The sequence below is a fragment of the Bos indicus genome, chromosome 7 (assembly GCF_029378745.1).
Source record: "Bos indicus isolate NIAB-ARS_2022 breed Sahiwal x Tharparkar chromosome 7, NIAB-ARS_B.indTharparkar_mat_pri_1.0, whole genome shotgun sequence".
NCBI classification, from domain to species: domain Eukaryota; kingdom Metazoa; phylum Chordata; class Mammalia; order Artiodactyla; family Bovidae; genus Bos; species Bos indicus.
In genome coordinates this window covers 4058189-4078738 of record NC_091766.1, presented here as the reverse complement: position 1 = coordinate 4078738, position 20550 = coordinate 4058189, and the positions used below count along the sequence as shown (strand labels likewise).

At 52.4% G+C, this 20550-nt stretch overlaps 1 protein-coding gene across 2 annotated transcripts; it reads right to left on the bottom strand.

Annotated features, from left to right (window-relative positions):
- Positions 1-1907: 1907 nt before the first annotated feature.
- Positions 1908-14887, bottom strand: TMEM161A (transmembrane protein 161A). Of its 2 annotated transcripts, none has more exons than XM_070792461.1 (12): positions 14765-14887; positions 11005-11108; positions 10339-10419; positions 9846-9943; positions 9511-9667; positions 7895-8091; positions 3845-3905; positions 3602-3745; positions 3378-3491; positions 3050-3224; positions 2834-2930; positions 1908-2490 (listed from the first exon to the last, which is right to left on the bottom strand). In XM_070792461.1, the coding sequence occupies exons 1-12, from the start codon at positions 14870-14872 to the stop codon at positions 2240-2242; spliced, it is 1587 nt and encodes a 528-aa protein (XP_070648562.1). In that variant the 5' UTR covers positions 14873-14887; the 3' UTR covers positions 1908-2239. The 2 variants fall into 2 exon arrangements, with proteins under 2 accessions (XP_070648562.1, XP_019819354.2); XM_019963795.2 differs by having other exon boundaries at positions 7940-8091.
- Positions 14888-20550: the final 5663 nt, after the last annotated feature.

Below are 20550 nucleotides of genomic sequence, written 5' to 3'. Positions count from 1 at the left end.
TGCTGGCTCCTTTCCTCCCTGTCTCACATCCCTACCCTCCTAGAGGCTTCCTGAGGTCACCTCTTAGGTGAGGTCCCTGAATCTTAGAGACAGGGTCATCTTTGGGGGGAAATCTATCCCAAGATGAATAGAAACATCAGCTATTCCTGCAGAGATTGTGTCCATATACACCACGTGCCCTCGGTGTCTGAGTTTCCGATGGCCACCCTAACAGAGTACTATGGACTGAGTGGCTTAAAATAACAGAACTTAATTTTGTCAAAGTTGGAAGCCAAAGGTCCAAAATCAAAGTGTTGGCAGGTTTGGTTCTGAGGGCCAGGAGGGAGGGATGTGTTCTAGATCTGTTACTGAGTTCTGACTGACTGACTTCTTCCTGTGTCTTCCCCCTTGTCTTTGCTCTGTGCTAGTGTAAGCAGATAAGCTTGGGGCTTCCAGGAGAAAGAGAACCAGGAATGGCTCTCTTGACATAAGAGAAGCCAGCCATTTTGGCCTAAGCCACTTTGTGGCCTAAGCCAGGCTGCAGTGCTTACCCTTGAACAGGTCTCAGTAATTAATGATCTTAAGGGAACAAAGGAAGGCGGGAACAGAGAAAAGGCAGTCAAACAACAGTGTAGCAATAAAGCAGAGTCCTAGTTCCGCCTCTTTAAACACATGTTTAATTGATGTTGATTTATAGTATCATATCGTGTAAGTTTCAGCTGTGCCGCACAGAATATGTATATTCTTTTTCAGATTCTTTTCCCTATAATAATATATCTTCGAGTTCTGCAGGAACTAAGGCCCCCAAGCAGGTTGAGGGTGGAATGACTGATTCTTCTGACTTCAGTCAACTAAAGCTTGGACTCTGTGGACCTGTGCCCCAGTTCTATGCTGAATTCTCCTCTGCTCAAGCCCCTTCATGAATATACGTGTACCCTGAGCTTAAAACTTCCCCAGTTTTGCTGTTCAGGGAGACGCTGCTTTGGGAAAGATCCCAAGTGTTTCCCTTCCTTGCTGAAAGCCAACAGCAGCCCTTCCTTTCGTTCATTTTCGGCTTGGTCGTGTCATTTGGCTCAACACCTGACAAGAGCTGAACCTAGTTTTCAGGTAACACAAGTTCAGGTCCAAATTTCCTCTTGTAAAAATAATTTTTTTTTCCTCTTGTAAGGATACTAGTCCTACTGGATCAGGGCCCACCCTATCAACCTCATTTTTTAAAAATTATCTGTTATTTGTTTTTGCTGCACTGCATCTTCACTGTTGCACCCGGGCTTTCTCAATTGTGGTGAGCAGGGGCTACTCTTCGTTGGGGTGGCTGTTTTTGTGGCAGAGCATGGGCTGTAAGTGCCCAGGCTCAGTAGTTGCAGCACACGGGTTTAGCTGCTCCACGACATGTGGGATCCTCTCGGACCAGGAATCAAACCTGTGTCTCCTGCACTGGCAGGTGGATTCTTAACCACTGGGCCACTAGTGAAGTCTCCAACCTCATTTCAGCGTAATCACTTTTAATCCCTATCTCCAAATACAATCACATCCTGAAGTCCTGGGGGTTAGGCCCTCAACATAGGAACTGGGAGGAAGACACAATTCAGATCATAAACACCAGCCCTTTTGATCTTCCATAATCTGACAAGTTAAAAAAAATAGCATGTCACGATTTAACACTACCTGCTTTTTTGTCTCTCCCTGGAGTCCATCTGAGATCGTAGCTTGTAAGAAGAAATCAATTCTTTTCGTGTAGTTTCCCCAGTTTATTTACTTGTTCCCGTGTCAGCTTTCTACCAGGGCTTCGCTTCTTCCTTCCAGGCCTTTGCTAAGCTCTTCCTTCATCACTCCCCTCACTCAGCAATGTAGGCCCTCCATAGACTCTCTGGGCCCCCACCCACCCTGCCACAACAAGCAGAAAGCTGCCTCCCAAACCACTTGAATCCTGTTTGTTAAAAGCGGCTAGCTCCTTTATTTGTTCAGAAGAGTGCCCCCTCCGACGCCGCAGACGCCCCCTGCAGTCAAACTGGGCAAACAGCCTTCTGGGAACAGTGGCCAGCCGTGGGACCCTCTGGGGCTGGGTCTGGGGAGGCGGTTTCGAGGCAGAAGCTCAGCGTCCAAGGCTGGGCCCACGGCTCAGGCACTGTGGTGAAGGGGGAGCCGCGCAGCGGGAACTCCCGAGAGCGCCTTGCACCTGGGGACACCGAGGGGGTGAGCCGGGCCCCGCTGGCCCACGACCAAACCCGGGACCACAGGAGTGTCTGCAAGAGGGCTACTAGCCCGCCAGATGCTGGTGGAAGTACAGGCCGAAGAGGCTGGAGAGCAGTTGGCAGGCGGCGATCCACCAGATGAGAAAGGCGAGGACTCCGCGGAGGAAGAGGGGCGTGAGCAGACTGCCCAGGGCCCCGGCGATCAGGGCTGCAGTCTGCTGGGCCTCATCCTCCTCGGGGCCGACCGGGCCATCGTGGGCTGAAGGCGGGGTGGGGGACAGTGTGGGGACCGGGCCCAGGCCCCAGGAGTAGCCGCCTGCAAGAAGAGGGTAGAGGGAGGGGCGGGTGGAGGTACAGGCGGTGCTGGCCTCAGGGACCCCAGACCCCGGCTGACAGTCACCCGCCCCGTCCCAGGCTCTACCCGCACCCCATCTTCGGTCCCCACTCGAGGCTTCGCCTCGCTCTCTCCAGCCTCTGCCCCCTCCCTCATCGCCAGGCCTCGCCGTCACCTCGATCCGTCACCTCGATCCATTCCTGGCCATGCCCGACGCTCACACACCCCATTGCAACCCCAGCCCCGAGCCCCGCCCTGATCTAACTCCAGACCCCGCCCCCTGGGCCCGCCCCACCGCCCTCCCGCCCAGGCCGGTTCTTCTCACCCAGGGTCTTCAGCAGCAGCGTGCAATTGAGCGTGAGGATGAGCGGAGTCAAGTACTGCAGGCTCACAACCGTCACGTAGCAGTACACCCGCACCACCTGGGGGGCAGGTAGCAGTGGCTGCAGCCGGGTACCTTCGCGCTCCGGGTAACCTCAGGCCCCAGGGGCCAGGGGCCCACACCCCGAGCCCCGGATTCCCTCCCCGCCATCGTTGGTACCCGCCGCTGGATCTCTCGGGCCTCGATGCGGCCAGCCTCCCGCCGCAGCTGCTCCACGCGGGCCTTGGCCAGGCACAGGTAGGCCTGCAGGTGGGGCCGGGTCACCGCCAGCCGCAGCAGGCACAGTACCACCAGCACCCAGAGGCGCAGTGAGTCGAAGGCGGAGTCAGACAGCCTGTGCCGAGAGGGGCGACGACGGGGCTAGTGAAGCCGTCCTCGGTCCCAGGACCCTCCCGCAGGACCCAGGGCTCCTCCCTTAGCCTTAGAGTACGGAGTACCCAGAGGGGGCCCCAGCTGCCCGGCCTCCCAGCCCCACTGCCATACTCACAGAGAGAAGGACGTGCGCCCCAAGGGAGCCTGGTGCAGGAAGTCCCGCGCCATGGGCTTGGTCCAGAGCCATAGGACAAACAGGGGGGACAGGAAACTGGTGTGCAGGAGGAACCTGAGGGCAAGGGCACGGAGCTGGTAGGCGAGGGCACCCACCGCCCCCCTTGCACCCCGCTCCAGGCTCCCAAACCCCTCACCCCTCACCCAGCCGGTCCCCCACGTAACTGCAGCATGGGCCGGTCTTCAGACATGGTCAGTGCATCATGGTGGGTCTGGGCCAGTCGCAGGCCTGGGAAGGTGAGGAAGGCACCCAGCATGGAGCCCACCACCGCCAGCCCCACGCGGATGGCCAGCTTGACCAGGGGAAGACTGGGGGAAAGAGAGGGGTCAGGGGGCTCCTGCGGCAGGCCCGCACCCTGTGTGCAGGTCGCAGCCTGCCGCGGCTCTCCCTCCCTTCCCAGGACTCACGCCCAGTCCCAGCCTTGCATCTTCAGAAGCGGCTCCAAGTTCTGGGACATACTGTCCAGGCCTGGGGAAGACAGAAAGAGGGCGGTGTCCAGTAGGCCCCCGGGGCCCAGGGCCCGCTCTGCCTCACCTCCCAGATGTCCATTCGCTCCCCAGGTGAGAACGCACTGGTGACAGCCTGGCCCTGCGACAAGCACTGTTCCCCAGGCTTGTGCAGCTCAGGAGGATGTGCAGCCCAGGAGGATGTGCTAGGCAGACACTAGGGGACACGGGGGCACAGGGCACTGAGCCTGAGCTTCCTGGATGCTGGCGGGTCATGAAGGGCTCCACAGGAGAAAACCAACGTCCCGGGAAGAATTCTCAGTTCAGGCCCCCACATTTCCCATAGAGTAGAAGCAAATAAATATGAGCTCACAACCAAAATCACCAGACACATAAGGAAACAAATCATCAAAGTGAATCAGCAGAAGAAAAAAAAAAAAAGATAAGCTTAAATTCCAAAGACTTCAGAAATTGGTATTATAAATTCTGTGTGAAGTGACTGAGGGAAAGTAAAAGCTGGAGTCACAGAACAGGTGACATGAGACTACCTCAGAGGACCGAGTGGATTTGCAAAGGAACCAATTAAGCTCTTCCAAAAGGAAAACATAATTACTGAAATGATACTAGAAACAGCCCAAGGAATTAACTGATGAATTGGATCTGAAGAAATCACTCAGATTCCAACTCAGAAAGACAAGAAGGTGTGAAATGTGAAGGGAGATTAGGAGACAAGGAGGACACAATAGAAAATTCAATACAGGTTAAGTCAGAGTCCCAAAGCGAGAGGAGAGAGAGAATGAAGGAGAAGAGATATTGGAAGTGAATGACTGAAAAGTCTGCAGAATGCATGATACATACAAAGTATATAAAACCAGATAAATACAAAGACATCCATACCTAGACACACTGTGGTGAAACTGCGGAATACCAAACACACAGAACTCAGAGCAGTCAGAAGTCCTACCTAAAAGGAAGGACAATTAATCTGGCAGTCACTCTCAACAGCAACAGCAGAAAAGAACAAATAGAAAGTGAAAATGTAAGACGGTAGAAACAAGGCCAAAAAGGTCAGAAATCACAATAAATGTAAGTGGATTAAACTTGAAGCTAAATGATACAGCCTGTCAGACTTGATTGTGTTTTACAGTAGACATATCTCAACATGAGGTCACTGGAAGGTTAAAAGTAAAGTACTAGTCAAAAGAAAGGTAGTACTGTAAATTTGAAAGTTGCTAAGTGAGTAGATCTTAAAATTCTCATCACAAGAAAAAAAATCTGTAACTATGTGGGGTGATGATTGTTAATTAGACTTATTGTGGTGATCATTTTGCAATACACACAAGTATTGAACCATGTTCTACATCTGAAACTAATATAATGTTATATGTCAATTATATCTCAATTTAGAAAGAAAGGAAGGAAGAAAGCAGCTGAAAAGACTATATTGACCCAGACAAACTAGGCTAAGATGGAAGTAAGTCAGAAGGGGTCAATACATCATGAAAAAAAATGGCTGATTTGCCAGGAAGATGTAGCATTTTTCAACCTGTAAACACCTTGTCAATTAGCTTCAAAATATATAAAGAAAACACTGACAGAACTTCAAAGAGAAATTAAGACTTCCACCATCCCAGAAGTCTGGGGCTTCCCAGGTGGCACTAGTGGTAAAGAACCCACCTGCCACTGCAGAAGACACAAGAGAGGAGGATTCCATCCCTGGGTTGGGAAGAGTCCCTGGAGGAGGGCATGGCAACCCACTCTGGTATTCTTGCCCGGAGAATCCCACGGACAGAGGAGCCTGGAGGATTATAGTCCATAGGGTCACAGAGAGTCGGACATGACTGGAGCGACTTAGCATGGCACAGCACCATCCCAGAGGGAGATTAACCCTTTTTGTTTCTGATATAATCAGAAGATGGAAAGATGGGAATTTGAATTTATTGGACACAGAGAGGAAGAGAATATATGTTAATCAAGAATACCCGGAGCACTCTACAAGGCCAATTAATCAACAAAGGAGGCAAGAATACACAATGGGAAAAGACAGCCTCTTCAATAAATGATGCTGGGAAAACCGGACAGCTACATGCCAAAAAACCAAACTGGGTTACTTCCTCACATCATATATAAAAATAAACTCAAAATGGATTAAAGACTTGAATGTAAGCCGTGAGACCAAAAGAATCCTAGAAGAAAACATAGGTGCTACACGCTTTGACATTGGTCTTAGCAATATTTTTTGAACATGTATCTTCAGGCAAGGCAAGCAAAAGCAAAAATAAGCAAATGGGACTATATTAAACTAAAAAGATTTTGCACCATGAAAGAAACTATCGACAAAACAAAAAGGCAGCCTACTGAATGGGAGAGGTAGATTCATGAGTATTTACATTATTTGGCTTTGTAATTTATATATCTGTTCTCATATATATATATATTTACATAATTTAAAAATTGAAAGGAAGTATTGGTGATAACAAAGCTCAAGGAGTCAGCAGGGTCATGTGGGCCATGGTGAGGATTTTTATCTTTATCCAAAGACCATTAGAGTCTGGTGTTGGGCAGAACAGTGATCCAAATTATGTTTTTAAAAGATCATTCAAGAAGCAGAAAAAAAAATCAAAACAAAAATGAGAAACTGAAAAAAAAATGTACAACTCCTACCACACATAAAGGCTGATTTCCTTAATATATGAAGAGCTCCTACAAATCAATAAAATAATGGTCAACAACCCAGTAGAAAACTGGGCAAAAGAACAAATCCTTCCCAGAAGGGAAATAGAAATGGCTCTTCAACACATGGAAAGATGCCGATCCTCACTTACATTTTCACCCATCAGATCCCCCGAGACAAAAGTGTCTGAGGAAATACATTGGCGAGGATATGGGGATATGTATGTTCACACACCTCTTTCTGATGGGCAATTTTCCAACAACATTATTAAAATTACACGCGCACTTTCTTGCACAGGGTCACAAGCAGAAGGTTGCTCCTGTGCAACGCTGTTGTATAATAGCATGGCTTTGTGCAACAGCATTTAACAGGAGAAAGACTTAAATGTCCATAAATTGAGACCTAGGTAAATAATTACAGAAAATTCATAAAGTTACAAAATGCGGTATCGAATTACTGTTACATTCTATTACTGTACGTGCCATCTAGGGACAACCTCCAATACTTATTATTTTTTTTTAAGTACAGGTAATTAACACTGTTGTGTTAATTTCAGGTATACAGCAAAGTGGTTCAGATATGTATACAAAAATCTATTCTTTTTCAGATTCATTTCCACAATAGGCTATTACAAGATACTGCATATAGCTCCTTGTGCTATACAGTAAGTCCTTGTTGCTTATCTATTTTATATATAATAGTGTGTCTATGTTAATCCCAAATGCCTAACCTATCTGCCCCTCCCCATCCCCTTTGGTAACTCTAAGTTTGTTTTCTGTGCCTGTAAGGTTTTGTTTAAAAAAAAACAAGTAAATAAGTTCATTTATATCATCTTTTAAGATTCCACATATAAGTAGTATCATACACTATTAGTCTTTCTTTGTCTGACTTACTGCACTTAATATGATAATAATATTGTTTTTAAGAGAAAAAGACAAGGTGTAGAGCCATGTACGCTGTCTTATGTGAATAAGGCAATGTGGCACCCTAGATTTCCTCTGGGGAGGAGAACCAGTGTGGAAGGATGATTTTATTCTATATCCTCTTGTACTTTATGAATATTACTCTATATATCTATTTCCTCTCCCAAATTGAACTAGAGTGGGTAAATAGTAAATCACCATGGCTGCTGGGCAGAGGACAGCCTGGGGAGCAGAAGGGCCCGGGGAAAGTCCCGGCGCAGGCCCCCATCGGTGAGAGGAGTGTCCCCTCTCCCCAAAGCCCAAGGGGGCACACAGGTGCCGAGCACCCGCGGAGACTGCCCCGGCCCCAGGGCTCCCTCCTTCACCTTCTGCATGGAGGTGAAAAGGCACTCACAGCCACCCTCACCAGCTTACACGAGGGAGTGATGCAGTGGCGCCCCAGGCCCCGGACGCACGCACCTGGCTCCAGGCCCAGCTCCAGCGTCTCCTCCCGCACCACCTGCACCAGCATGGCCAGCAGCAGGAAGAGGAAGGCGAAGGTGAGGCAGACGGAGCGCTCGCCTCCCTCCTCCGCGCTGAAGTACAGCCGGGTCACCGTCAGGAACACCTTGCTGCAGCAGGGCTAAGGAGGCCTCGGGTGTCTGTAGTGACCCCCCCACCCCATCCTCCAACCGCAGCCAGTGACCCCCAATTCCAGACCACAAACGTGGAAGTTCAGGTTCAGAGTCCTGGAGAGCAGGGCCGTGATAAAGAAGACAGACGCTGGGAAAGCCCAGGACACAAGGCTCACTACTCTTCAGGCCTGGGTTACCGGACAGCGAGTGAGCCCGAGCCAGGCCTCCAGCTTGGCCTCATCACACTGCCTGTGGTCAGGTAGAAATGGCCAGCATGGGCTTCCCTGGTGGTCCAGTGGTTAAGAAGCCACCTGCCAATGCAGGAGGCACGATATCCTGTCTGGGAAGATCCCACATGCAATGGAGCAACTCAGCCTGTGCTCCAGAACTATTGAGCCCACACTCTAGAGCCTGAGAGCTACAACGAGTGGTACCCATGTGCCTGGAGCCCGTGCTCCCCACAGGAGAAGCCCCTGCAGTGAGAAGCCCAAGCACCACAACCAAGAGTAGCCCCCGTGCTTCCCCGGTAGTACAGTGGTTACGACTCTGCCTACCAATGCTGAGGACAGGGGTTCGATCCTTGGTCTGGGAAGATCCCACAAGGCTTAAGACAATTTAGCCTGTGTACCGCAACTACTGAGCCCACGGGCTGCAAGCACTGAAGCCCTCACGCCCGAGAGCCTGTGATCCACAGCAAGAGAACCTCCTGCTCACTCATCTAGAGAGAAAAGCCCGCCTGCGACAACAAAGACCCAGCGAAGCCAAAAGTAAATACTACCAACCAAGGAAAAAGCTCTGGCCACCAACTCTCTCTTCAGGTCAAGTCTCCCTTACCCACACGGCCTCCTGGCTGCGTTCACAGGTCCTGTTTCCTGCTCCTCCGAGAGGCTGCCAGAGATACAGCTTCTATCTCTAACCTCTCCTGAGAGAGACTTTCCAGAATCAGTAGTGTGGGTTTCAAGATGGGTTGCCTTTCTTCGCAACCCCATTCCACAAGGACACTGCCTCCAACTTGGGTCCTCAAAGTCACAGTTTCGCCTCTGTTCTCTATGCAGCTTAGTAAAGACGATTAGAGAGAGGTGTCTCTTTGCCAGCCCCTGCATCTACCCTGGCCTGTGAGCGGCTTTGACCCAGAGAATGGACAGGGATGGGGTGGACCGACTTCAGGCCAAGCATTAGGGGGCCTGCAGAGCTGCTCTGGGTAAGGAAGCCTGCTCTAACCTGGAGCAGAGATGAAGCAACCCAGCTGAAACCCGGCCAGGAAAACAAATAAAATGGCGATTGCTTTACCCCCACCGAGTTTTGGGCAGGTTTACCGCACAGCAGTCGGTAACTGATGTGCCAGTTTAGTGGGGAGAAGGAGCCTCAGATCCAGCTTCCGGGGGCCTCCACCTCCCCCAGCAGGAGAAAGGATACACAGAGAAAGCGATGGTGAGCAGACACCAGAATACGGCGATGTTGGTCTCCTTGGCTGGGCCCAGCATGTAGTAGTAGGCCTCCGTGAAGAGGTACACACCGCCTGAGTACACGGCGAAGTCCACAAACCACTGGTACTCCAGGAAGAAGCGCAGGACTGCAGAGAGCACGCCACTCAGCCCCCGGCGTAGCCCGCCCCGGAGGCCCCCACCAACTCCACCAGGGTGTGTGGGGGGGGTGGGGACCCAGCCCACTCAGCCCCCAGTGTAGCCCGCCCAGGAGGCCCCCACCAACTCCACCAGGGTGTGTGTGGGGGGTGGGCACCCAGCTGTTACCAAGTGCATCGACAGCTGTGAGCGGACAGGTCTGCAGCTGGAACGGAGCGTCTCGGGGCACAGATAACGGCTTCTCCTCACTACAGCCATTGGCCCACCTGGGAGCAGGGGAGATGAGCGGGAATCGCGTCGGCAGCCTCCGTTTTCCCCTGCCCAGGGAGCCATGGGGGCATCCTCCACCCCAGCTAGGGAGGCTCTAGTGTCTAGAGGGTACCTTCACCCCAGCCTGGGTGTCCTCTGAATGCCAGGGGGTAGCCACCACCCACCACAGGGCTGTCCCCGAGCAAACTTCCAATGAGCACTGGAAGCCAACGGAAGGCAAAGAGTGAAAGGCAGCGACCACCTCCTCAGCCTGGGGTGTTCCCAGTTCTCCTGGGGTGTCTCCAACTTGCCTGTGCCCAGAGCAGTGCCTGGAGGTGTGCAGGGCAGGCGCTGTGCCCTCAGGGTCTGCTCTGGAAGGGAGCCACTGACCTCAGGCTGGGGGTTCACTCACCGCTCCTTCCTGCCTCTGGGCTTCTGCTTCCCTGCCAGGGCCCGCAGCTCTTCCTCCGTAGGGTGCTTGTATCGGAAGAGACTGAAGGCAAACAGAGGCCGTCAGGAAAGCCTGGGCATGGAGGGGATCAGTGTGGTGAACCTCAAAAGCTGAGACTGCAGAGGGAAGACTGGCCCTGATAAGCCTGGGACAGGATGGGCAGGTGTCATCGAAGGTCAAAGGAAGGCGGGGGAGGTGGACTGGGGGTCGACAGGAGAGTGCAGCAGGGGTCCTAGACACCCTAGAATCTTCTGGCTAACTCTCCTGGTGGAACTGGCGTGTGAATTGTCCTGGAAAGAGAGTTCACAATTGCCCCTGGGTTTTCAAAAAGGGTCCAAGACCCAAACCCTGACAAAGAACTTTAGGAAATAAGATCTATAGGTAGAGGAGGGAGAAAGGGGAGCAGGAGTCGAGGAGCAGCTACTCCTTTGAGTGTGGAGATGGTCTCAGCGATGTGTACAATCTGTCAAAACTGATCCAACTGTGTGCTTGCAATTATTGGGTCAATTATCTCAGTAAAGTTCTTTAAAAAACCCTCGCCTTACAGGGCGTGAGGCGGGGCTGGGGAAACAAGGGGGCGGAGCCTTTGGGGTCCCGCCCACCGCCCGGGGGAGGGGCGTGGCTCACCTGCCATTGCAGAGCAGCCAGCGCGCGAAGGAGCAGTGCGGCGCCAGCCTATGCATGAGGGTGGCAGTGAGCAGGGTCACCACCAGCTGCACTCCAAGGACCGCCTGCGGGGAGGACACGTGAAAGGCAGTGCCTGCCAGAGGGTCACAAGCTCACCTTCGAAAACCCGGCTATTTATAGAGAGACGCTGAAACTGAAGCCAGGTGGGGGAGGGAGGCCCTCCCTGGCTCCAGCTGCTACTTGGGGAAGGGTCCGAGGGTGGGCTCCCAACCCTGGGAGCCCCAGCAAGGCGCGGGTCCTGGCAGGGGTGTGCGGTGGCGGAGAGCACGTGCTGGAGCAGAGACTGGGGCTCAATATCCTCCTGTGCTAAGGATTTAAGGTAACAATCTCCCTGAGCCTCAGTTTCCTCATCTGGAAATGGGGTGCTTCCTTTTTGTTTCACATACTCTCACGACCACCTCCGGGACCTACAGCGAGCCGGGCACACCCAGTGAAAGCGACTCCTCTCCCGGGGTACCGCCCCGCCCCCACCCCCCGCCACGCACCAACTGTGTCTCAGCTGAACTTCCAGCTTCACTGTTCACCCAGCTGACTCTATCCCCCACGTCTTTCTCCATCTGAAATTATCCCTGAAAATTGAAATCATCCTTTCTCCCTCTCCCCTTCCTCTGTAATCAACCAAAGAGAAAAGAGGTCTGGTCTATTTCTGGCCACTACCTGTTTTAGGATTAACACTTACACATTTGAGTGGGATGAATTTTTTTAATTAGGAATTTTCTCACCGAGTGCTACTAACAACATTTTAAACATATTTCCATATATGTTTATGGAACATAAACAAGCATAACAAATTTCCATATACTTATTTTAAAATATTTTAGAAAAAAAATGTTTCTGGTAATCAGTCTGAAGATGGGTTTTCCTGCGTGAATGTAGTAAATAACCATTTGCTAACAGTGCTAAGTCACTCAGTCATGTTTGAATTTTTGTGACCCCATGGACTGTAGCCCACCAGGCTCCTCTGTCCCTGGGATTTCCCAGCCAAGAATACTGGAGTGGATTGCCATTTCCTCGGCCAGGGAATCTTCCCGACCCAGGGATGGAACTCCCATCTTTTTTGTCTCCAGCATTGCCAGGTGGACGGAGAAGGCAATGGCACCCCACTCCAGTACTCTTGCCCAGCAAATCCCATGGACGGAGGAGCCTGGTAGGCTGCAGTCCATGGGGTCGCTAGGAGTCGGACACGACTGAGCGACTTCACTTTCACTTTTCACTTTCATGCATTGGAGAAGGAAATGGCAACCCACTCCAGTGTTCTTGCCTGGAGAATCCCAGGGACTGGGTTGCCTGGTGGGCTGCCATCTCTGGGGTCGCACAGAGTCGGACACGACTGAAGCGACTTAGCAGCAGCATTGCCAGGTGGGTTCTTTAACAGTAGCGCCATCTGGGAAGCCGGCTTGCTAATTATGTAAAATAAAGTGCTCAGGAAGGCTGGCAGCTACTATTATGGTATTAACAACAAAATGAAATAAAGATTATGTTAATGTTAAAACTAATTATTAAAATTATCCTTTAATCAGGCCCAAATAAGCTAACTTCAATAGGAAAAGCTCTAATGTGATGGCTATCGGGCTTAGCCCTGTAATTCAGAAAGACTGTTGAGAAATTCATCTTTAAAATTAAAGGACTATTAGGATATTTTCTCTATGTTGTGACTTGTAAACTGAGACCAGGAGTATTTTTTCAGTAAGGAGGTGGGGCATCATCTTTCTGGTCTCACTGCCTCACCCTTACCCCCACCCAAGTGCAGACTGGTTAGCAGGCATTAATGACCAAGAGCCCAGTGGGCCGGCTTGGAGCCTGTGGGCGGGCTCTCTGAACCGCCTGCCCTTCCTCGTGGACCCCGTCCTCCACTCCTCCCTAGGAAATCCAGCACCTCCCAGCAGCTGCTCTCCAGTCTCCCTAGCTCTCCAGACACCTCTCCCTTGTGACCCATCCCCTGGCAGGGTTTTAACCACCGTCACAGCCCAGCACGACTCCAGCCCACCGGCATCTCCAGCCAAGATCTCTCTGCTGAGCTCGCAGACCATGCCTCCCCCAGGCCCTTCCCTGGAGACCCCAGCACCCACCCATCTCTCTCCCGGACACGGCTCCTCCAGGCGGCCCAGGACCTTCCCAGTCTCACAAATGAACGTCCAGCTCCACTTCTCAGCCCGCAAGGCCCGGCGGACCCTGCTCGGGACCAACCTGCCTCACTGCCCAGCTCTCTCCCCCAACACCCTCTGCGCCCAACCATTCGGGTCTCAGAGACACTCCCAGACCCCAAGGCTCTCCTTCGCTAACCCCATTACCCTGACACCTCTCAGGGAGGAGACCCATGGTTCAAACTGTGATCCCAGCACCTGGGAGAGGAAGAGAAGAAGAGAGAAAGAGAGGAAGAGAAGAGAAGGAAGGCATGCATCCCCCAACCTAAGGCTCCCAAGGTCCATCCAATGATGTTTCTCATGTCCCTCCCCCCACAGCTCTGGTTTTAGGGTCCACGCTCTGCAGATCTCCAAAGATCTCTGGAGCCTCCCATGACCCCATGTCCCTCCTCTGCTCAAACCCCTTCCCTAGATCAGTGATCCCAGAATCCTGCTAAGTAATATCAAATCAGTGCGGTGGGCTTCCCTGCTGGCTCAGAGGTAGAGAGTCCACCTGTCAATGAAGGAAACACAGGTTTGATTCCTGGGCAGGGAAGATCCCCTGGTGAAAGAAATAGCAACCCACTCCAGTATTCTTGCCTGGGAAATCCCATGGACAGAGGAACCTTGCAGGCTATACTGTCCATGGGGTCCCAAAAGAGTCGGACACGACTTAGCAACTCAGCAACAACATCAATGGGACTTTCCTGCATCCCATTTCAGACAGCCCTTCCCCTCACCTCCTACAACGTCCCACACCCTGGAATGACCTCCTCTTTCACCAACCCCTTTCATCAATGCTCTTACTTCAGACCCACCTCCAACACCCCACCTCAGGGACGCCCCCTACTGCAGGCAAGGTCAGGCCCCTTTCCCAGCCCCTCCAGTCTGTTGCTGCCTCTGCCCAGTCCTAGGGACTGGGGTCCGGGGTGGGGTCTCCGCCCTCACCCGACACCAGCCTTGCCCACAGAGGCCAGGATAATGAAGAATAAACTGAATGGGTTGGACCCAGAACCACATGAGACCTGAGGGTTCCAACTGTTCTCTCTCCAATTCTGGGACCCTCGCCGGCCCAGAGCCCACCTTGAGCCCTTCAGCATGGCCCTCCCCCCTCAGGATTCTCCCTGGTCCTTCAGCACACCCCATACCCCGAGGGATCCCAGATGGACCCTGTCGGTGCGTCCCCACGCTCCTGCAGGACACCATGCCCAGAGTGGGCCCCAGTCGGACCCCAGATCTCCCTTGCAGGGCTCCGAAGGTGTTCAGAACTCCAGCACCCTCCAAGGGACGGCCCCTCAGCAGGACCCCAGGCCCCTAGAAGGCACCCCAGGGACTTGTCAGAAGCCCAGAACTCTCAAGGCCTTCCAGTTCCCTTGCACAACCCGGACCCCCTCATTGATCGCGGAGCGAGACCTAACCCCAGAGAGGGAAACACAGCCCTCTCAGAGCGATCCCGAGTCCCTCAGAGCCCTCAGTCCCCACAGAGGGATCTCTGTCTCCTCGGTGTTTCTCTGGACTCCCCCATGGCGGAATCCGTAGCCTTTCAGGGGGCCGCATGCTAAGAGTTGCGGGCTTACCATGTTGCGGACTGGAGCGCGGCGCGGGTACCCCTGGGCCTGGAGCTCAGAGAGCTCAGCGCGGAACTCACCGATCAGAACCCGATTTTGGTCTGACAAGCAGCCCATCCAACCAATAGTCAGGCTTGGAGTCGGGGCAAATCGCGAGGACCAGGAGTCACTCGCATTGCTTGGCGGAAGTTGTAGTTTAAAGATGTTTGACGCGCTCCGATCGGGGCTCTGGGACCCGAGAGAGACCACTGTTTCTGAGACCCAGTCTCCTCACCTGCACCTATTTCGCAGGTTTAAAGCGAATATACTTATTCATCAAGTCGCCGTCTCCCGCTAGAGAGTTCGGAGCGTAGAACTCCAATGATCAAGAACATTGGGTGACCCCCACTGACTGTTCAGACTGAATTTAGAGCCCTCTGCCTGACTTCAATCTGCTGCCAACACTATGTACTCACAATAGTACAGCTAGCCACCAGCCCTGCTTTCTTGTGTCTTCCCGGCAACCCTTTATTTCATCTGGCAAAAGCCTTATTCATCTCTGGTTGCAAGTGGGGGCTGGGGGTGGAAGGGGGAAGTGGGGGATTGGGGGGGAGTGCAGGGTGGGGAGGCAACCTACGTGGGCTCCAGTAATAAAGGGAAAAAACTGGCCCGTGTGAAAACTCCAAAAGCATAGTCAGCTTCCGGCATGGCTAGATCAAGAACTAAATGTCAGCCTCAGAAATCTACTGTTTTCTGTTTCAAGGCTTAGAGGAAAGAGCTTCAAGCCCAAGTTTTGCAGCTGTATTTCTATGGATAAGTATGTCTGCCTGAACGTGGACATATTCTGTGGGTGTGACTGTCTGAGGGTCTTTGTGGGACTTGTGTATAGTTGATTGTATATGTATATATACATGTATATATGTATATTTGTATATAACTATACAAATATGTATAGCTGATTGCCTTGTCTCCATGAGTGTTTTTGTTTTTTCATATGAGCATATGTGGATGTCCGTTTGCAGGAGATTCACTCTGTGACTTTGATCCTCTGGACCCAGTGGGTTGGCTTGAGAGAAGGTGGGTAACAAAGGCAGTGAGGACCGCTAGGATTTCACAGGTCCTACTTGGGGGTCATGAGACATCCCTCGGGGCTACAGCATCCAGGTGGGATCCAGGGAAGGTGAGGTTTGGGGAGGGTGTCAGAAAAGGTGGACCAAGTGAAAAGGGGGACTTTTGCTGCAGGTCCATTGCTCACCAGGCTGGAGGGCTGACTCGACTGCTTTCTGCAGCAGATCAGGGTGCTGGGACAATTGTCTCCATTAAATTGATAAACATACTGAGACTCTGGGAGGCTCCAGTCTCTAATCCACATCCTAACTTCTCCCGGGGCCATCGGGTTTATGCGTCGAGGCGTCACAGCGCCCTCATGTGGTGAACTGCAGGCAGCTCGCACACATCCCGGCCCCTGGAGTTCTGATCTTCCCTCTGCAGTCTCTCCCTGTTGCAGAAAAGGCAGCTACATCTTCCAGGTGCTTATTCCCAAATTCTGAAGTTGGCCTTAAATTCTTTCTCTTGCTCCATACCTGATCTGTTAGTCCCTCCTAATGGCTTCACCTTCCAACTGTGACCATTGTCCCACCCAGCGCCCCTTCCCTCCCTTTACAGCCTCCACCCAGTCCAGCCTCTTCTCCCACCTGCAACCTCCTCCTCCCTGGTCCCCTGCAGCTTCCATTCCGCTTTCCCCACCCACTCCCACAGTCTGTTTTCCCCAAGCATCTTAAAGGCAACTGTTAACACTTAACCCGACTGTATTCCTTCTCTGCTCACAACCATCCATTGCTCCCACCTCACGCAGAACAAATGCCAAAGTCTGCTCTTGGCCCATGTACTCCACCCTTCACTGTTTGCTCAACATGTCAGCTCTTAAAAAAAAACAAGAACAATAACTCTATTTATATATTTGGCTGTGCTGTGTCTTCATTGCCGCGCAGGCTTTTCTCTAGTTTCGGCAGGCAGGGGCTCCTCTCTAGGAGCAGTGTGCAGCCTTCTCATTGTCCGGCTCCTCTTGTCGCAGAGCAGTAGCAGTCTCTGGGGTGCACGGGCTTCAGTAGTCGCGGCTCCCACACTCTAGAGCACGGGCTCCATGGCTGCTCCACAGCATGAGGGATCTTCCCAGATCAGGGAACGAACCCTTGTCTACTGCATTGGCAGGCAGATCTTTACCTCTGAGCCACCAGGGAAGCCCCAGTTCTTTTTTTTTTTTTTTTTTAATATATTTATTTGGCTGTGTCTTGTCTTAGTTGCAGCCTGCAGGGTCTAGGTCCCTGCCCAGGGGTCAGACCCAGGCCCCCTGCACTGGGAGCATGGCGTCTTAGCCACTGGCCACCAGGAAATGCCAACATTTCAGTTATACAGCAGGAAGCGTTCCTCACCCCCTGTTCTACACTGCATATATTATGCTGTTTGTTCCGCACTGGACGTCCCTCTATTCTGCGTTCTCCATTCTACGTTGGATGTTCCTGTTGCCTGTTTTCCATTGGACCTTCTTCATTGTCTGTTCTGCACTGAGTGAGTCCATGTTCTCTATCCTACACTGGCTATTCCCTGGTGGCTCAGACGGTAAAGCGTCTGCCCGCAATGCGGGAGACCCGGGTTCGATTCCTGGGTTGGGAAGATTCCCCTGGAGAAGGAAATGACAATCCACCCCAGCACTCTTGCCTGGAAAATCCCATGGACGGAGGAGCCTGATAGGCTACAGTCCAGGGGGTCGCAAAGAGTCGGACACGACTGAGCGACTTAACTTTCACGAAGTCCCTATGTCTAACGTCCCACAGTTTCTGCCCACACTGAGGTCCACGCTCTCATTCCACACTGTTTCACTGTCTCTATTTATAGTGCTCTCAAAAATGCATCTTTCTTATCTCTGACTTTCATCATTGTTTTTATCCAAGTCAGACTTCTCACGGTGCTTCCAGCCAGTCACCAAGCTCCTGGGAGACTTGGACCCCCTCTGATGATGACAATGGCCCTGGCCAGCATCACCATGGTGTTCTTAGAAAGACTGGTGGTAGGACACTCCCACACAACCCTCCTTGCTTCCACTGTCACAGAGCCAGCAGGGGCAGAACGAGCACTGGACTCAGGGGCGTTTCCAGAACCTGGTAGCAAGCCCACAAGTACACCTTAATGGGCTTGTATAGTCACACACACGTGACATGTGTCATGCCATTCTGCCTCTTTCATTCCTCAGCCTCAGACGAAAAATATGGGGCAGACACCCTGGAAGCCAAGATAGGTTTACTTATTATTGTGCGTGTTAAGTCGCCTCAGTTCTTGTCCAACTTTTTGTGACTCTGTGGACTGTGGCCCACCAGGCTCCTCTGTCCATGGGATTCTCCAGGCAAGAATGCTGGAGTGGGTTGCCATGCCCTCCTTTAGGGGATCTTCCCTACGCAAAGATCGAAACCGTGTCTCTTATGTCTCCTGCGTTGGCAGGTGGGTTCTTCACCACTAGCACCAGCTGGAAAGCCCCATTTATTACTATTTCACTGTTTTGAAACTTTACATGGGGACTTCGGAATCCAAAGGGCACTGTTGGGCGCCACCTAAAGGCAGATGGTGAAAGTGCAACCCCCCAGGCTTGAGCAGAGCCACACCCATCGGCCCTGGAGGCCCCCCAGCGTTTGAAAGCAGCCCCTATTTTTATGAATTCCACACTGGGCACTGACTTCAGGGCCCGGCCCACCTTCTTATCCACCATGTGGGTAAGATCCAGAGGTTGAAAAGGGGCCCTTTCTGGCCATACCTCAGTTTCCCCCAGAGGACTGGCTGCCTTGCTCTCTCTCTTCCTCCTGAGTCCCTGGCCCTGTGTCTGGTTGTATGGGGAGCTGTGACTGCGACACTGTGGCAAGGAGGCGGCCTGGGGAGGGCGGGTGGTTCTAGTTTGGCAGTTCGTGCACCTCATGTGCATGGCCAGGGTCCTTGAGACCTGAGGAAGGGGGTCCCCAGAAGGGTACCCCAGATGGAGAAATTTGCACTCGCATAGCGACCGTGGTGCATGTGGCAATGGTGCTCCTGGGCGTGGCCGGGGCTGTGTGCTCAGCCGGATGCCCAGAGTGCGCTGTCACGGGCTGGGGTGCAGACAGCGGCCCACCCCTTCTCTGGGGGTAGGAAGGGACAGAAGGAAGCAGGTGGGAGGATTTAGGACCTGCGTCTGAGTTGGGTGAGAGAGCTCTCCAGCTGAACTTGAACACTTCACAGAGGCCTTGAGTTCACCCCACAGCCTCTGCATTCTCTGCAGGTTTCCCTGTGTAAGAGGGAACTCCCTGTATAAGTCGCGTGTGAAGCCCTTCACCCCGACATCTGAGCCATCCACAGGTCCTGGTGGCTGTGCCCCAGACACACCCTGGAGTGTCCCTCCACTGCGCCCTCGGTCTCCTGCCTCTTTTGCTCCCCGACCCCACCTCCTCTCCCGCCCACAGAAGCCCCAGGGATGGAGGCTTGCACAAACTTTGATCTTATCATGTCTCTCCCCTGGAAACTGGAACTCCAAAGCCCCAACTTCACTGGGGATGAAGGTGACGAGGACTGGGAAGATCGGAGGACAAACCCCAGGCTGGATCTGGACATTACCCCTTAGAAGACTTTGAAGCCTGCACACACATTGCCTCTGTATCCACGTCCAGGTCTGTGTGCGCTAGCGGTGGAGTGCAAGACTGAATTTTACCGAGAGACGCCCGCTGGGGAGTGCTGGGGTGACGGGGTCAGGGTCTTTTTTTTTTTTCGGTTGTGCCCAGTCTTAGTTGCAGCATGTGAGATCTAGTTGCTTGACCAGGGATCTAACCACTGGACCACCAAGGAAGACCCAGAACAAGGGTCTTGAAATTATTGGTCAAGTTGACTAACGTGTCTCCAGCCAAGCTAGACCAATGAGCTTTGGACCTTGCTAGAATGATCGTGGGATGAAAAGTTGTGAAAACGTTCGTCGCTCAGTCATGTCCAGCTCTTTGTGACCCCGTGGACTGCAGCCCATCAGGCTCCTCTGTCCATGGAATTCTCCAGGCAAGAATACTGGAGTGGGGAGCCATTCCCTTCTCCAGGGGATCTTCCTAACCCAGGAATCGAATCCGAGTCTCCTGCATTGCAGGCAGATTCTTTACCATCTGAGCTACAATATGGGATAGGGGCACACAAACCTTACAAATGCTGATACTAAAACTGTGTGTTTTTTTACATTTTTTTGGTCTGAATCAGTGATCTCTACTAAGCAAACCATTTGAGAATTGTCAGAGCCATTTCTCAGCTTGGGGCAGTGCAGAGGGTTTCTTGGAGGAGGGAACATGGAGCTGGGCCTTGAAGGGTAGAAACAATCTAAAAAGGAAGTCAGCTTGGGGTTGCAGGAGGTGGCCCAGGAGGAAGGATCAGTATGGCCTTAGCGTGGAACAAGAATTTCTAGAGACCTCAGGGCAGGGGACAGATTGGGTGGAGGCAGCTGAGGAGCTCGGGAAGGTCAGGGGTCAGGTCTGTTATAAAGATCCCGCTGGGGAGTAGCTGGAGGGGAGGAGCAGATGCAGCTCCCTCTGGCTCCCCCTGGACCCCCAAGTCTGCCCTACACAGGACAGGCCAAAGTGGAAGGAGTTTGGCCATATCCCAAAGTGGGTGGATAAACGCCTTGCCCCCTCCTCCATCTACTGTAATGAAACTGTTGAGTCAAGAGATCAAGAGATATGCCCATTTAAAGATGGACAGTGTAGCGGCCACTCCAGCGAGCCCATAACCCAGCATTCACTCACGGATCCCGACTGCTCCTTGCTGCA

Excerpts from the sequence above, each read along its gene's own strand:
- TMEM161A (XM_070792461.1), bottom strand. The coding sequence starts at position 14,872 with ATGGGCTGCTTGTCAGACCAAAATCGGGTTCTGATCGGTGAGTTCCGC. Across the intron at positions 9,944-10,338 it reads CCCAGAGGCAGGAAGGAGCG|GTGGGCCAATGGCTGTAGTG; the intron begins GTGAGTGAACCC and ends CCCTGCTCCCAG. Across the intron at positions 2,931-3,049 it reads CCCGAGAGATCCAGCGGCGG|GTGGTGCGGGTGTACTGCTA; the intron begins GTACCAACGATG and ends CCTGCCCCCCAG.